This window comes from Salmo trutta, chromosome 17, assembly GCF_901001165.1.
Source record: "Salmo trutta chromosome 17, fSalTru1.1, whole genome shotgun sequence".
NCBI lineage: Eukaryota > Metazoa > Chordata > Actinopteri > Salmoniformes > Salmonidae > Salmo > Salmo trutta.
The window spans coordinates 17,625,570-17,643,935 of NC_042973.1; the positions used below are offsets into that span (position 1 = coordinate 17,625,570).

General features: G+C 40.4%; 1 protein-coding gene across 1 annotated transcript; it reads left to right on the forward strand.

The window, feature by feature from the left end:
* The first annotated feature begins 9,396 nt into the window (after nt 1–9,396).
* On the forward strand, nt 9,397–15,025 carry LOC115151757 (tax1-binding protein 3). Its single transcript, XM_029695968.1, has 4 exons — nt 9,397–9,703; nt 11,311–11,430; nt 11,776–11,853; nt 13,580–15,025. Exons 1-4 carry the CDS (start codon nt 9,665–9,667, stop codon nt 13,712–13,714), a joined length of 372 nt encoding a protein of 123 aa, XP_029551828.1. The 5' UTR covers nt 9,397–9,664; the 3' UTR covers nt 13,715–15,025.
* Nucleotides 15,026–18,366: the final 3,341 nt, after the last annotated feature.

Sequence of the window (18,366 nt, forward strand, 5' to 3'; positions counted from 1 at the left end):
CTTGCTGCATTTATTTTGTCAGACATTTTCAAATTAATCACATTTTATCAATGGATATTTTTATTTTTTTATTTGACCTTTTAACTAGGCAAGTCCGTTAAGAACAAATTCTTATTTTCAATGACGGCCTAGGAACAGATATTGAATAGACCTAATCCTATATGGAATTCATATTAAAAAAAGTTAAAAACAAAATAGCTTGATAAAGCTGTAATACCAAGGACAGTACCACAGAACAACGAGACAGATATTTCACTGGATGTTTAAATGTGAAGCGTCCACTTGGTGTTTCCACTCACTACCAAATATGGTAGTGAGAGGAAGCTTACCGGCGGGCAATGGGAGAAGATGGAAAAGAGATGGATTTTGGCTGACATTCTGCAAATTTGGATAAACATTGGATACAGTTTTCTGTTCCCAAAACTAAGGCATAATGCTAGGGAATAAAACAAAATGTGCACCCCTTGGGGTCATGATGACAGTTTGGGAAACACTGGGGGGGTTAGGAGTTAGGTAAAAGGGTTAGGGGAGGAAGGGTTAGGTAACATGCTAAGTAATTTGATAGTAGCTAAAAAGTAGTATGTAGTTGCTAATTAGCTACATTTGTCCTTGAGATTTGAACTGGCAAACTTTGGGCTGCTAAACGTTTGCTAGGTAGCTAACGTTAGCTACGCTAGGGTTTAGGATTAGGAGTTAGGGTTAGGAGCTAGGTTAAAGGGTTAGATAACATGCTAAGTAGTTGAAAAGTTGTCAGTAGTTGCTAAAATGCTAAAGTTGTCTGACAAGATTCAAACATGCAAACTTTGGGTTGATAGACATTCATGTTAAATGTCCACCCATTTACCCTGACCAACCACCCTCCTTTTGTTTTTGTTTTAAGTAACCTTCTGCCTTGTATACCAAACGTAACACATTACACAAATTTCAGAATTACGTTTACTATGTTACGTTTAATCTGAGACCAGGCTGTAACGTCTCTATTAATTACCCAGTTTGTTATGACCATTGCATTGTATTAATTTTTATGCCTATTTGTTGCTGTATCAGGTTTTTGCCTCCGTTAAAATAATATTTGCATACGGATACCAGACCAGAGTTAAAAAATGTAATGATTTGCATATCCTATCAATATAGCTATCAATGTGGTATGTACAGTCGTGGCCAAAAGTTTTGAAAATGACAAAATGACAATCCACAAAGTTTGCTGCTTCTGTGTCTTTAGATATTTTTGTCAGATGTTACTATGGAATACTGAAGTATAATTACAAGCATTTCATATGTGTCAAAGGCTTTTTATTTATTATTTTCACCCAACTTTTAAACTAAATCCAATGTCATGGTGAAATTGTTGTTGATTTCTTGTTGACAACTCAATCAAATGTACATCAGAAATAAGCATTGAGCTGACATCTGTGCCCAGGGGATGTTACTTTATTTGGCACAATTTTTATTTTATTTATTTAACCTTTATTTAACTAGGCAAGTCAGTTAAGAACAAATTCTTATTTACACTGATGGCCTGGCAAAAGGCCTCTTGCAGGGATGGGGGCCTGGGATTTAAATAAATAATTTTACATTTACATCATTTAGCAGACGCTCTTATCCAGAGCGACTTACAAATTGGTGCATTCACCTTATGATATCCAAGTACTTGTATGAGGTGACTACCTAAATAAAAACAATATAAATATAGGACAAAACACACATCACAACGAGACAGCACAACACTACATAAAGAGAAACCTAAGACAACAACATAGCAAGGCAGCAACACATGACAACACAGCATGGTAGCAACACAACATGATAGCAGCACAAAACATGGTACAAACATTATTGGGCACAGACAACAGCACAAAGGGCAAGAAGGTAGAGACAACAATACATCACACAAAGCAGCCACAACTATCAGTAAGAGTGTATATGATTGAGTCTTTGAATGAAGAGATTGAGATAAACCTGTCCAGTTTGAGTATTTGTTGCAGCTCGTTCCAGTCGCTAGCTGTAGCGAACTGAAAAGAGGAGCAACCAAGGGATGTGTGTGCTTTGGGGACCTTTAACAGAATGTGACTGGCAGAATGGGTCAAGTATGTGGAGGATGAGGGCTGCAGTAGCTATCTCAGATAGGGGGAGGGGGGAGTGAGGCCTAAGAGGGTTTTATAAATAAGCATCAACCAGTGGGTCTTGCGACGGGTATACAGAGATGACCAGTTTACAGAGGAGTATAGAGTGCATTGATGTATCCTATAAGGAGCATTGGTGGCAAATCTGATGGCCGAATGGCAAAGAACATCTAACCGCTCGAGAGCACCCTTACCTGCAGATCTATAAATTATGTCTCCGTAATCTAGCATGGTCATCTGAATCAGGGTTGTTTGGCAGCTGGGGTGAAAGAGGAGCGATTACGATAGAGGAAACCAAGTCTAGATTTAACTTTAGCCTGCAGCTTTGATATGTGTTGAGAGAAGGACAGTGCACCGTCTAGCCATACTCCCAAGTACTTGTATGAGGTGACTACCTCAAGCTCTAAACCCTCAGAGGTAGTAATAACAACTGTGGAAAGAGGGGCATTCTTCTCACCAAACCACATGATATTTGTTTTTAATGTGTTCAGAACAAGGTTAAGGGTAGAGAAAGCTTGTTGGACACTGAGAAAGCTTTGTTGTAGAGCATTTAACACAAAATCCGGGGAGGGGCCAGCTGAGTATAAGACTGTATCATCTGCATATAAATGGATGATAGAGCTTCCTACAGCCTGAGCTATGTTGTTGATGTAAATGGAGAAGAGCGTGGGGCCTAGGATCGAGCCTTGGGGTACTCCCTTGGTGGCAGGTAGGGATTGAGACAGCAGATTTTCTGACTTTATACACTGCACTCTTTGATACGGTAGACCAGAATGGAATGGTCTACCGTATCAAAAGCTTTGACCAATTCAATAAAAATAGCAACACAATATTGCTTAGAATCAAGGGCAATGGTGACATCATTGAGGACCTTTAAGGTTGCAGTGACACATCCCTAACCTGAGCGGAATCCAGATTGCATACCCGAGAGAATACTATAGACATCAAGAAAGCCAGTCAGTTGAATATTGACAAGTTTTTCCAACACTTTTGATAAACAGGGTAAAATAGAAATAGTCCTATAACAGTTAGGATCAGCTTGATCTCCCCCTTTAAATAAAGGACAAACTGTGGCTGCCTTCCAAGCAATGAGAACCTCCCCAGAAAGGAAAGAGAGGTTAAAAAGGTTGGAGATAGGCTTGGCGATGATAGGGGCAGCAACCTTAATGAAGAAAGGGTCTAAAATATCTGACCTAGATGTTTTTTGGGGGTAAAGTTTAAGGAGCTCATTTAGCACCTCGGACTCAGTGACTGTCTGCAGGGAGAAACTTTGTAGCTGGGCAGGGGAAAAGAGAGAGACGCATCGGGAATAGTAGCATTAGAAGGGGTGCGAGATAAGGAAATGTTGGACAGGCAGAGTCAAATAGGAATCCTGAATTAATGAAGTGGTGATTAAAGAGCTCAGCCATGTGCTTCTTGTCAGTAACAACCACATCATCAACATTATTAAGGGACATGGGCAACTGTGAGGAGGAGAGTTTATTCCCTTGGTCTTTAACCGTTTTCCAGAACTTCTTGGGGTTACACCCACAGAGAGAGAACTGCTCCTTAAAGTAACAAACTTTGGCCTTCCCGGATAGCCTGAATGCACTTATTTCTCATTTGCCTGAACAATAGCCAGTCAGCCTGAGTATGCGTGTGCCGAGCCTTTCGCCAAATGCAGTAACTCAGCAAGATCACGGTTGAACCAGAGGCTGAACCTGTTTTTAGTTCTCATTTTCTTTATGGGGGCCTGTTTGTTAACAATCCCATTGAAAATATCAAAAAAGAAGGTCCAAGCGTTGTCGACAGAGGGGATGAAGCTGATTCTATACCATTTTACAGAGGCCAGTTCATTAAGGAAGGCTTGCTCCTTAAAGTTTTTTTGCAAGCGTCTATGACAAATCAGGACAGGTCGTTTCACTGAGCAGCCATTACGAACACTGGCTGTAAAACAGTGATTACTAAGGTCATTACAGAAAACACCAGACTGATATCTATCAGGATTATTTTTGAGGATAACATCGAGGAGAGTAGCCTTTTCTGGGCGTTTGGAGTTCTACCTTGTGGGATTGGTAATAATCTGAGAAAGATGTAGGGAGTCCCATTGCTTTAGGACCTGGTCAGGTGGTTTAAGCATGTCCCAGTTTAGGTCACCTAGCAGGACAAATTCAGACTTAGTGTAAGGGGCCAGGAGAGAGCTTTTGGCAGGTAGGGTATAGGCCGGTGCTGATGGAGGACGATAGCACCCAGCAACAGTCAACAAAGAGCTATTTGAAAGTTTAATGCTTAAAACCAGCAAATAAAATTGTTTGGGGACAGACTTGATGGAGACAACCGAGCACTGAAGGTGATCCTTGGTAAAGATTGCCACTCCCCCACCTTTGGAAGATCTGTCTTGCCGAAAAAGGTTATAACCAGAAAGGTTAACATCAGTAATGACCAATAACCAATGACCAACATCTGGATTGGACCTGTGAACCCACACTTTCAATTGATCCATTTTAGGTAATAAGCTTCTAGTGTTAACGTGCAGAAAATGCAGGCTTTTACGAGAGCAGAAAACATTGAAGCAGATATCAGAGCACAAGTCAGAATGGGGCTAGCAACAGTAGGTGGGCCAGGGTGTACATGCACATTTCCAGATATCATCAACAGTAATACAATCAAGGCACGGCATAGTACGGGGAGATCTCTGCAGTGCTGATTTATGACATGTGAATGGGCATCAGATGGCAACAAGATCATATGGTACAGCAATATCATCAGGTAACATGAATACAAAGCCAACGAATGGTGGTTAGAAGAGGATGGGAGGCCAAAAGTCTGTGTAACCAATAGAGAGTCAGAGTTCCGAGTGTGGGAACAAACAGTCTGTCCCACGGTTGGGTAAAGAAAGTTCATAGTCAACAAAGCATGCAGGAGTCATGAGGCAAATAGCAAAATAGCAAAATGCACAAGAAAACAATTAAATATACACCGACAAAGCCATTGTAAGATCAGAGTCACTTGCCCCAACAGTGCGTGAGTGCTTGAGGCGAGCGAAAGCTTGGGAGAGAGGGGTGAGTGTGGTGGATGTACCTGTACCAGACAGGGGGAGACAGGCCAGGGCAGACGGTGAACTGATCACCAGGTGGAATCCAAGCAGCAGTGCAGCAGGCAATGAGAGTAGGTGTCACACCCACTTAGGAGAAGCTTTTATTTCTGGAGGCAGATTTCTTGTAGAAAATGCCAGTGAATGGTCTTTGAACAGCAGGAGGGGGCTTCAGAGGACGCTTCAAAGACTCATGACACTTGTTGGACCCAAAGGCCTTTTACTTCACACCTTAATGCTAATTGAATTTGTATCTGGTCTGTCCTTGCAAGCCTGGGAGCCTTAACTCAGCATTCAGTCTCCATAAAATAAAATATATAATCGTAATGTACTTTATTTTTCATTATTTGATTTTTCCTTTTCTATTTGGGTTAAAAAATAGAATCAGACCAAACACTACTCACTCAGTTCCAGGTTGGAATGGTGTCCTCAGGTCTCTGCTGTTAGAGCACCCTCTGTATAGCTTGGAAAAAGAAAACCTTGGAAGTAGTAATCTCTCCGGTTAACTTTGGACAAAATTAGGTTGTAGGTTTGGAGTTCTGATCTGGAGCGAATGCCATGCTGTGAAGGGTAGAATCCTGCATATGCACCTCCTGAAAAATCCAAGTTTATCTAACTACAAATCTATCCTTTTGTAAAAAAAACATGTTGAAAAATGTGAGAGCTCACATTAAGCTGTCTCTCTCTCTCTCTCTCTGAGTGGGGCGTGTTAATAGGCAGTTACTTTATAGTATTTTTTTGTTGCATGTATTTACATTGTGTGCGCATGGTTCAGGTAATCGAAATCTGAACGCTCTTCCAGCATTTTGAAGTCTGTTTAAAAATGATTTCCTTTGGATATTTTGTAAAAAATGTCCAGCTGCATAAGGACCAACCACTGACAACCAGTAGAGTAAATTCCAATGTCATTTTATTCAGTATCTTGGCAGTCACATAACTGTTTAAAACAATTGTATTGCTATATTTCAGACGGTAGTGTTAGCCCAAGCTATCACCGGATGATGGATCAGGCTACCTGGATGCCTGCTTCTCTACAGCTTATGATGTGATGAAACGGTCCCCAACATACACTTAGTATACAACACATTAGGAACACCTTCCTAATATTGAGTTGCACCCCCTTTTGCCCTCAGAACAGCCTCAATTCGTTACGGCATGGACTCTACAAGGTGTCAAAAGCGTTCCACAGGAATGCTGGCCTATGTTGACTCCAGTGCTTCCCACAGTGCTGTCAAGTTGGCCGGATGTCCTTTGGGTGGTGAACCATTCTTGATACACACTGTTGAGCATGAAAAACCCAGCAGCATTGCAGTTCTTGACACACTCAAACCAGTGCGCCTGGCACCTACTACCTTAACCTGTTCAAAGGGACTTAAATATTTTGTCTTGCCCATTCACCCTATGAATGGCACACACAAAATCCACGTCTCCAGGCTTAAAAATCCTTATTTAACCTGTCTCCTCCCCTTCATCTACACTAATTGAAGTGGATTTAACAGGTGACATCAATAAGGGATCATAGCAGCAGGTAGCCTAGTGGAGTGTTGGACTAGTAACCGAAAGGTTGCAAGATTGAATCCCAGAGCTGACAAGGTAAAAAAAATCTGTTGTTCTGCCCCTGAACAAGGCAGTTAACACAATGTTCCTAGGCCGTCATTGAAAATAAGAATTTGTTCTTAACTGACTTGCCTAGGTAAATAATAGTGCAGTGATTGTGACTATCTGTATTGGTCCCTGCTTTACAGAACAATAGGCCCATTGTTTGAATGTCTGCCACTGACAAACAGTCGGACCTTTTCCATTAGCCCTACTCCTCCTGATGTACTTACTTGCACTGCTGCGTCTCTACATCATCAAGGTCTCCTTTTCAGATTTTCTCAGGTAATTTTACTTCCACCTGTGCATGTTTTTCAGAGATCAGGAGAAAAGGACAAGAGGCCGTAGATTTTACATTTACATTTACGTTTACGTCATTTAGCAGACGCTCTTATCCAGAGTGACTTACAGTAGTGAATGCATACATTTCATACATTTTTTTTTTCTTCTGTGCTGGCCCCCCGTGGGAATCGAACCCACAACCCTGGTGTTGCAAACACCATACTCTACCAACTGAGCTACAGGGAAGGCTATTTTAGGCAGTTAACTTGAGATGCATCCCCAGTCAAACACAAAGTATCATGTCCCTAAAAAGTAGTGGGCATTCAGTAAAGCTCTTGACAGAATATTTTCTTCATTGGCAGGTACAGTAGTAGGCCTATCCTACAAACAAAGAGAAATACTGTAATGGCCTTAACCCTTTTCTGGGTTACACCCAATGACTTATATAAACACTAGAGTGATAAGGGTGCTGTTTTGAAGCCACCACGCATCCATCTTGGCACTCCCCCACTGTCGTAAAAGGTTTTTTTTGGAAGGTATAGAAAAGCATTTATTAATGTCTACATTTGTTTTTTTCCACGTTTATTATATTACAGATACCTTAATGCATAACATACACATTTAAAATTAAACCGGTAGCTTCAAAGACTCTCACTTGCCAATACATAGCATCAGCAATCCTGAGGTGCGTTCAGGTCACTTGAACGTTTGCTACGTTGCGGAACGGTTTGCACTGAACGTCACGTTTCCCCTAAACATTCTTGAACAGGCTTTGAGGTATGTTGTTCCCGTTTGGTGGGTGTGGCTTGAAACAATGAGTTAAGTATTTAAAGGGCAGTGGCCATGCTGACAGCATTACCCAACTCACAACCTCCGTTTTTCAACTGGTCTTTCAGTACAGCACGTCTTCTGTTCAATTTAACGTAATATAGAAACGTACTGTACACATCCCAGGGTTTACGCCTCGATCACACAGACAGTGTTTGTGCGCAAAATGGTATGCAGCATCATCTGGATATTTGTGCAGCAAAAGTTAAACCTTCACCTTCTATTACCATTTCTGTCAAGCCGTCAACGCATACAATTTGTTGTATATGTTCTATAAATCCAATGTATGTACCACACAAAACGCACTGCAAATGCCTCTGCAATGCAATGCTGCAAGGCAAACACAGAGTTCCGTTGGAAAGGAATGTACTTCTGTACCAGAAGTGCAAAAGCACTGTCGGTGTGATGAAGGCATTATACAACATTGATACGCCACAACTGAGGTGTGTTCAGTTTGCTTGAACATTTGCTACATTGTGGAACGGTTTGTACTGAACAATATGTTTCCTCAAAACGTTCTTGAACAAACTTTGTGGTATGTTTGCTTTTGTTTGGTGGGTGTGGCTAGGTGTTGCTTGAATCAATGAGTGACGTATTTAAAGGGCAATTGGTGCTTTCAAGACAACTGGTGCTGCGTTCAAAACAACTGGGAACTTTGAAAAAAACAAGCTCCGACTGGGAAAAATCGATTTTAACTCAAGCGTCTTTCTAGAGCTCCGACTTTCCGGCCTGAAGATTACTGACGTCATGATTTGACCTCATATTTTTCAGAGTTCCCAATTTTTTTAACATGGCATTAGAAGTCAAAAAATGAGGTCAAATCATGACCTCAGTGATCTCCAGGTCGGAAAGTCAGAGCTCTAGAAAGATGCCAGAGTTTCCGACTTGGAATTCCGAGTTGGATGACAATTTTTCCCAGTCGAAGCTTGCTTTTTTCCCCGACTTGCCACTTATTTTAAACGCACTGAATTCAGAACTCAGAGATTTCCCGAGGTCCGAGTTCCCACTTCTTTTGAACGCAGCAAGTGGCCAAACCATGCTGATGGTGTTGCTCAACCCACAAACATTTTACAATTTATGCCACAACCCAACCCCGTATTTCAACTGGTCGTTCAGTACAGCACCATTTCCGTTCAATTGAACGTTACAGAACGTAAAAACGTACTGAACGCAGCCCTGGATACTACAGGGGTGTATTCACTAGGAACCAAGCGGAACAAAACGGGGAGGGACCTACCTGCATTTGTCCAACAGAAACTCTTGTTTTCCTTGCAAAACGCAACTGTTTGGACTTTGAACTAATGATTACACACCCCAGGCGTGTATTCATTAGTCGGATTCAGTTGTTGCAGAACGTTTTGCAACTGAAACAGTTTACTCCAAACGGAAACGTTTTGAAACGAAAACGAGAGTTTCTATTGCACAAATGCATGTAGCCTACGCAAGTCCCTCTCTGTTTCGTTTGCTTCCATTTGGTTCCTAGAGTAAACGGTTTCGGTTACGAAACGTTGTACAACGGAATCCGACTAATAAATACACCCCAGGATCCATGATGATGACTAACCACGGAAAGGCAGTATGACATCACCAACCCTGCCTTTACATGCCAGGAATCATTTGCTAGTTGTTGGTACTCACACAAAGGGAAGCTACTTCGAATACTGTATAATTTCATCAAAGGAACAAAAACTACTATAGATAGTTCAGTTATTTGGAACCGCGGAGAAACACAAAACAATTGTGTCCGAGTTACAGTGAAACAATGTCTTTCATCCCAGGACAACCAGTTACTGCTGTTGTGGTAAGTTTTGGAACAGGCTACTCTTCATTCAGTAGCTACGGCATCCATTGTTCAGGTCTAAAATCCTTCAATCAGTGCCTAGATGCAAACTATAAATAGGTAAAGTATTTATTCCAAAAAATGTAGACTAGCATTACTGGTTACAAAAGTGAATTTAACATTGTGGTCATGCGTGCTTGCTTACTCTTGGCTATGTAACTGTCTGAACTTACCCTTGTCAAAATGGTTACATTGTAGCAGCAAAGTTCCTATGAAACATTGATTAGAACCTATCGAACAGCAAACTTCCAACAGTATGTACGTTTTACTCCTTTATGTTGTAACGTTAGCTGCTGTATCCAGCTGGATAACAGTTTAGGAGCACTTCATTTAATGGGCTATGAAGTTAGTTGTATTTCATTTTCACATGATGAGAAATCTTTTCCCCTAAAATACATGTATCTAGTTAGCTAATATTACACAGTGCGGCCTTGCCAACATGTTTTTTCTTTAGGGGTAGCCTGTTATCTCTACATTATGGATAGCAGCTAGCATTATTAGCCAACTTGTTTGCTATGCTGCATGCATGAAAGTGAATTGTTTCAGAGAAGGGTGTCACCTACCTACCTGAGACTGCTTGCATAACGTTAGCCTACTCTATTGACACAGCCATTGAAGTGACATGGTCAATAGTCTGTAATTCATGAAAGGCCATGCCTCTCAACACACTGTTCATTCCTAACATCCAGCTAGAAATATGAGTCATGAAGTAATTGCCTAGTGACAATGGGTTTTATTTCCATTAATACAGAGATCCTGGTGGTCAGCCTGCATTATACAATTCCATGAGTGTTTCCATGTTCTCATCACCAAGAACTTCAGATCCACTGAATGATGGTTAACCATATTGACCACTGAGTGCAGTGTTAAGAAATTCTGACCACTGACACTCCTCTTATTCACCATCACACAGACTTGCTTTGTGCTGTAAAGAGCAGTGAGCTGGATGTGCCAGAATCCACCATCTGTTTTATTGAGAGGGCAGCTGTCTGAGGACCATGACGATAGCTAGACTGAGAACTCAACATAACACACGACAGGGAGATTATCTTTGTCCCTTCAGGGAACTAGTCTATTCATAACCCTAGTGTTCTGGACAATTCCACAGACAATTCCACATAATGATGCTGAGACTTAGATTTTTCATTTTAAAATGATTGGCAAACAAAAACCAATTATCAATGACTACTTTTAACAATTTCCACAAACATTTAGAAAAACACATTTACTTGAACAGTGCAGATGCAACGTTTGGTAACAGAATCATGGTTTGTGCTGTCATTCTGTTACCAAACTTTGGTTACCAAACCATGGAGATGCCCTTCTGCATTCTTAAAGGAAGCTCAGTGCACGATGTGAGGGACTCTGCACTGAATTTTACATTCTATGTAAGTCATCACCTCATTCTAGATATTGTGGCTAGTTATGCCATTGGAACTATTGGTAGTCATTTACCACATTTTTATAACATGTTGCAATGGTGGAATGCGAACAGATACTTGGTGGTTGTTGAAGTTATGAGTTCTTTCCTCTCCCAGCTCCACTTTCAACTTTCATGTGCTTTACAGCAACGAATTGAAATCTGCAAACTTCGCCAGGGGGAACATTTGATCCTGGGTTTCAGCATTGGAGGGGGAATAGACCAAGACCCTGGTCAGAACCCCTTCTCTGAAGACAAGTCCGACAAGGTACGAGTAAAACACATGGAAATACTCTCCCTGTCAGTTCTTAGTGAGCTCTGCTCTGGCAAAACTCTAACATCAACAGTAAACTAAGGTATTAGAGAGGCAGGCCTGAACACATCGAGTCTAGCCTCAGGTAGCTACTGTAGTAACACTGCAGACCCAGATAGCTGATCGCATACAAGAGCATGGATGGATTACTCAAACAGTGACATTTTATAGTTCGGATTTATCATCAAACCAGTCAAATGAATTGACGTTAGTTAATACATTTTATATGTAGATGCACAGATTTTGGACTTTCATATGTATTTCTCTCTTGCTGTATTGATGTTTTCTGCATGATCACAGGGCATCTATGTGACACGGGTGACACCAGGGGGACCAGCAGAAGTTGCGGGCTTGATAATGGGAGACAAAGTAATGCAGGTATGCAATTTTCTTACATTAATTGCTTCAGAAATGCATGTTTCAAACTTTTGACCCCGATAAACATTTTAATTTTACCTTATTGATACATTTCCACAAGGTGGCACCATTTACTAAATTTCACTTGGGATGATATACACTACAAAAGTATGTGGACACTTGCTCGTAGAACATCTCATTCCAAAATCATGGGCATTAATATGGAGTTGGTCCTCCCTTTGCTGCTATAACAGCCTCCACTCTTCTGGGAAGGCTTTCCACTAGATATTGGAACATTGCTGCGGGAATATAGTTCTATTCAGCCAAGAGCATTAGTTAAGTCAGGTGTTGATGTTGGGTGATTATGCCTGGCTTGCAGTCTGCGTTCCAATTCATCCCAAAGGCGTTCGATGGGGTTGAGTTCAGGGCTCTGTGCAGGCCAGTCAAGTTCTTCCACACTGATATCGACAAACCATTTCGGTATTGGCATCGCTTTGTTCACGGGACCATTGTCACGCTGAAACAGGAAAGGGCCTTCCCCAAACTGTTGCCACAAAGTTGGAAGCACAGAATTAATCTAGAATGTCATTGTAGCATTAACATTTCCCTTCTCCACACCATGAAAAACAGCCCCAGACCATTATTCCTCCTCCACCAAAACTTTACAGTTGGCCCTATGCATTGGGGCAGGTAGCGTTCTCCTGGCATCCGCCAAATTTAGATTTGTCCGTCGGCCTGCCAGATGTTGAAGCGTGATTATCACTCCAGAGAACGCGTTTCCACTGCTGCAGAGTCCAATGGCAGCGAGCTTTACACCACTCTAGCCAACGCTTGGCATTGCACATGATCTTAGGCTTGTGTGTGTGGCAGCTTGGCCACGGAAACCTATTTCATGAAGCTCCTAAACGGAAAGCTTAAAGATCATGTAGGTTTTCTGAGTGTGAGATGTTATTGGTCCCAGATTTCAGTCTGTTTCAAGAGGAGATTCAGTTTGATACTCTGTAGTTAGTGTTGCAACCGAGGACAGACTATTTTTAACGGGCTACAGCACTAGGGGGTCCTGTTCTGTGAGTTTGTGTGGCCTACCACTTCGCGGCTGAGCCATTGTTACTCCTAGACATTTTCACTTCACAATAACAGCACTTACAGTTGACCAGGGCAGAAATTTGACAAACTGACTTATTGGAAAGGTGGCATCTTATGACGGTGCCACGTTGAAAGTTACTGAGCTCTCCAGTAAGGCCATTCTACTGCCAATGTTTGTCTATGGAGATGTGCTCAATTTTATACACTTGTCAGCAACGGATATGGCTGAAATAGCCGAATCCACTAATTTGAAGGGGTGTCCACCTACTTTTCTATATATATATAGTGTATATGCCAATTAGCAGACGCTCTTATCCAAAGCAACTTTAGTCATGCGTGCATACATTTCATGTATGGGTGGCCCTGGGATTCGAACCCACAATCATGGCGTTACAAGCGCCATGTTCTACCAAAGCGAGTCTGCATGATGGTGAATAAGAGGAGTGTCAGTGGTCAGAATTTCTTAAAAACACTGCACTCAGTGGTCAGTATTGGTAACCATCATTCAGTGTATCTGAAGTTCTTGGTGATGAGAACATGGAAACACTCATGAAACTATTCACTCTATACCAATATTCCACTTACATCGCAGCAAGAATATATAATACTGTAATGACAAACTATTGTAGGACTTAACATTGTTGATATCTGTCTCCACCAGGTAAATGGATGGGATATGACCATGGTGACACACGACCAGGCACGCAAACGGCTGACGAAAAAGAATGAAGACATTGTGCGGCTACTGGTGACCAGGAAATCGCTGGAGCAGGCTGTCAGACATTCTATGATGTAATGACTCCAACGCTAGTGCTTTAGTTCAGACAGTTTGCTATCGGACGTGAGACAATGCCAGTGACCGAGAGCATAGTATTTCAAATCTTTTCTCACATACTGTAAGTTTGGGCTGAATTCCACATCTATTCTGTCAATTCAGGAGATGGAATGAAATTGAAAAGTGTAATTTATTTTCATGAAGGATTCCTGAGATGAAAAGGAATTGATTATGGCTGTTCTCGCATATTCCCAAACAGGGTACACTCCATTTATACCATGTCTCTACAATTCATCAGTATGGTTCTAGTTATTGGGATCATTAATAATGCCTTTAACTAGCTGACTTGTGTATTACTTGTTCAGTTATTAGTACATTTCATTTCATGACCTCATGATTTGATTTACTCTACATTTTATATCTATGTTTTCGAGTCAATGTCTCTACAAGCCAAAAGAAAACAATTCAAAGGAACTATAGACTAACAAATGTAACTGTCATGTGGTGTAACATCCATATATTTTGCATGAGCAGTTTTGTAGTGGGGATAGAGGTTGTTATGCAACATATACATACAAAGCACATATGGTAATGTCCAGCATTAATCTGCAACACTAATTTGTATGTCTTCCATAGAGGTGTCCTCTTTATATGACTTATGTTTTTGAGTTTAATATATGGCTTTAATAACAATTTAGCACTTAAGTGCTTAACACTGCCATGTCGTCTGGAAAATTAATGAATATTCATCATCAGGCTTGGATGATATATTTTGGAATCTTTATTTTGGTATCATCCATGTTGTGCATCTACCAAAGTAACAGGCACAGCTGAACTGCATACTTTTTATATTTCATTTTACAATATTGTACTTCATGTCTACCAAATACTGTAATATTCATTTGAGGATTTTAGTTTTGTATGTCGTGCAGGAAAACAGTAACTACATCCAGATGGTTGAGAAGTAAATCTGGTGTTGCATCCATGACTTGAAATCAAGGCTAGGGCATAGTCAACCTTTTACAAGTGCCTTTCTCACGTTCATATAGAGAAAGTGGCATGTTGGATTGTTCATTAGGTCACTTGCTGGTTGATCTTAGACAGCTAGTTGCACACTGGAATAGTTTGGACCAAGGTTGAAGGATCTAATGAATTGAGAGATGTTTCATACACAACAGCCTTAAATGAAACTCTAGTGATTGTACCACTAAATTGTGATGGTGCGAAAGTGTTTTTTGTATTCAAGCCCTTTTCCATTCCTATTGTTCAATGATATGTAAACTTTATCACTGCATCAGCCGTACAATAAACAGCAATGCCTCACTTATTTAATCCAATCTTCTCAGTACCTATTAAAATGGATCAAAGATGTTGTAATGCATATTCCAATGGTACCTAATATACATACACCCTAGTATGTCCTACTAATTTAGTATTTGATATGGCTTTGTTTTTTTGGTTTTTTTTAGATTATAATTACATAAAAACTAGGTGGTTTGTGCCCTGAATGCTGATTGGCTGACCGCCGTGGTATATCAGACCATATTCCAAAGGCATGACAAAACATGTATTTTTACTGCTCTAGTTACGTTGGTAGCCAGTTTATAATAGCAATAAGGCACCTTGGGGGTTTGTGGTATATTGGCAATATACCATGGCTAAGGGCTGTGTCCAGGCACTCCGTGTTGCGCATAAGAACAGCCCTTAGCCATGGTTTATTGGCCATATACCACACCCCCTCGGCCCTTATTGCTTAAATATCAATGGCAGAGTGACACAACTAACTCCACACCCAACCTTTAAAAGAATAAACACTTCAAAAGACTGACCAACATTTTGGTAAATGTAGCCTTGTATGAACATTTTCTATGAGGTTGATTTCTATCTACATGTCAACTGTTAAACTATCTATTTTACTTGTTCTCCATAAGTACTCAGAGTATATGAGGAAAACCTTTGAATTTACCATTTTGACATATGATTGTATACTTTACACTTCGAATGTTCTTTAACATAAATCAAAATCAACTGAAAGAATGCATCCTTTTTTGGTATATGTTTGTCAGGCACTTTGCAAAATTGACTTGTCACCGATCGGGGATATTCTCTGACAGACCAGGGAATATGTGGTTCTGTGACATGAGCAGGGATAATATTTTCTCTGTGTGCAGTGTATGTTGGAAGAAGTAGCCTATGCCAAGACAAGCTAATTTTATGAAAAAATGAATGATGAAAAGCAGCTGTTCTTCACAGATCCACAGCTGCTAATTAAATGGTGTTTGTTAGCATTAGAAAGATGGGGGGGAGGTGTGAATTTTAGATTTGAGAAGCTGTTAGAGCATCCTGGTGTGTGCATAGATTCATGGTGTGTGTGGGCAGTTGCACAGCTTACCACCACCCTGTCACTGACCATTGTATGAAGCATATTAATCAATAGAAATACAGATGTGGGTATATATGTGATACAGTATTTCCATAGGTTGACTTTTATTGTTGACATATTGATAGATTAGATCTTGCATCATACTGTATTTGGTCCAATTGTCTTGATCTTTGGCCTTTATCACCACCATTGGCTTTAGATATCTTCATGTTACCAACTTGAAAGTAATCAGATGACATTTCAAAGCAGTGAATCTATTACCTGACCTTTCCTTGTGTACTCAGGCGTTTTATATGAGCAGTTTCTCCACTTTCATCTCTTAATATTGCCACTTGTCTAAAAACAAACACTCCTCTTTTAACTGCAGGTGTGGAGACAACACCCGATGCACCACCCAGAGAGCAACCTGGTCCATCCTCTCCCCAATCTCTTCCCTTTAAGAATAGCAGCACATTCCTGAATCAACCAGGTTCATCCTCTCCCCAATCTCTTCCCTTTAAGAATAGCAGCACATTCCTGAATCAACCTGGTCCATCCTCTCCCCAATCTCTTCCCTTTAAGAATAGCAGCACATTCCTGAATCAACCAGGTCCATCCTCTCCCCAATCTCTTCCCTTTAAGAATAGCAGCACATTCCTGAATCAACCTGGTCCATCCTCTCCCCAATCTCTTCCCTTTAAGAATAGCAGCACATTCCCGAATCAATTTATCACATCAGCTTTTATCCAATTCAGCATCTTTTTATTCATGGCTGTCATTATCAAAGAAATACATGGCACAGTTTTTAATAACTTACTAATAATATTGCTAATGACATACCCAAATGGGTTATGCTGTTCCCAGAATCAGGGGAAGGGGGGCTGATCGATTCAGTGTGAGGCTTAGCTAAAATCCCTTTTGAGAAATAATTGATGAAGTGTGTGTGTGTGTGTGTGTGTATCTGTGTGTGCTTTCTCAGTATGAGAGAGTGAGTCTGTTGACATGAAGACATCAGTAAGAGTTTTGTTTGTCTCATAGGGACTTAGCTACATACATTATTTTGGTTCCATTCCACTTGCCTAAACACTACCCAGGGAGATATGAGCTATGACGTGGGGCTACAGTGAATGTGGTTGAGCACACATTTTCCACAAAGAAATCACACCAGTAATCCATTAGAATTGTCTGTGTTCTCACCAATACGATCCAATTGTGTCATATTGTCCACAACATTATCACATTGCTTGTTGCTAGGTAACTGGATTTATAATGAGCGAACCACCTCCATCTCAATAAATAACAATACTACAGTACTGTATACAGTACTACTCATCCTAATAATATGTAGAGTAGTTGTTGTTCATGTTGAGGTAATCAGTTCATTGAATTAGAAACTCAAACCAAAACGATGCCAAACAATAACCTCCAAATATTACTATTACTATACACTTCAGTGTTTTGATGCCCAAATCCTAGCAAAATGCATAGTGCATAGTATTGAAAAGGTATTGTTGGATATTATTAATCCTAATCAGACAGGTTTTGAACATGGACAATGCATTGGAGATAATATAAGACAAGTACTGTAAACAATAGAACACTATGAAAAATATGGGAAACCAGGCCTGGTATTCATAGCTGAGTTTTGATAAAGTACAACTGGAATTTATATATACATGTCTGGATTATTACAATTTTGGAGAATCTCTTATACAATGGGTTAAAGTTATGTATATTAACCCCAGGTGTAAAATAATAAATAATGGCTACTTCTCAGAAAGTATTAAATTGTCAAGAGGAGTAAAACAAAGTTGTCCACTATCGGCATATCTTTTTATTGTGGCCATCGAAATGTTAGCTATTAAAATCAAATCCAGCAATGATATCAAGGGGCTACAAATCCAGGGCTTAAACACAAAGGTGTCATTGTACGCTGACAATTTATGTTCTCTTTTAAATCCGCAATTTGGATCCCTGCATAGCCTCAGAAGATCTAGATACTTTTTCTAACCTCTCTGGATTAAAACCGAATTATGATATCCATATTAGGCCTACGTATTGGATAAAAAATGTGTTTTTTTTACTTACATTACCATGTAGTTTACCAATAAAATGATCCGACTGTGAAGTGGACATACTCGGTATTACTATCCCGAAATAAATAAATAATCTTACTACAATACATTTAAATAGAAGTTAGGCAATATAGATTAGATCTCGCTACCATGGAAAGGACAACACCTATCTATTTGTGGAAAAATCACCCTGATGAATTCTTTAGTCATACCCCAGTTGACACATTTTTTATGGC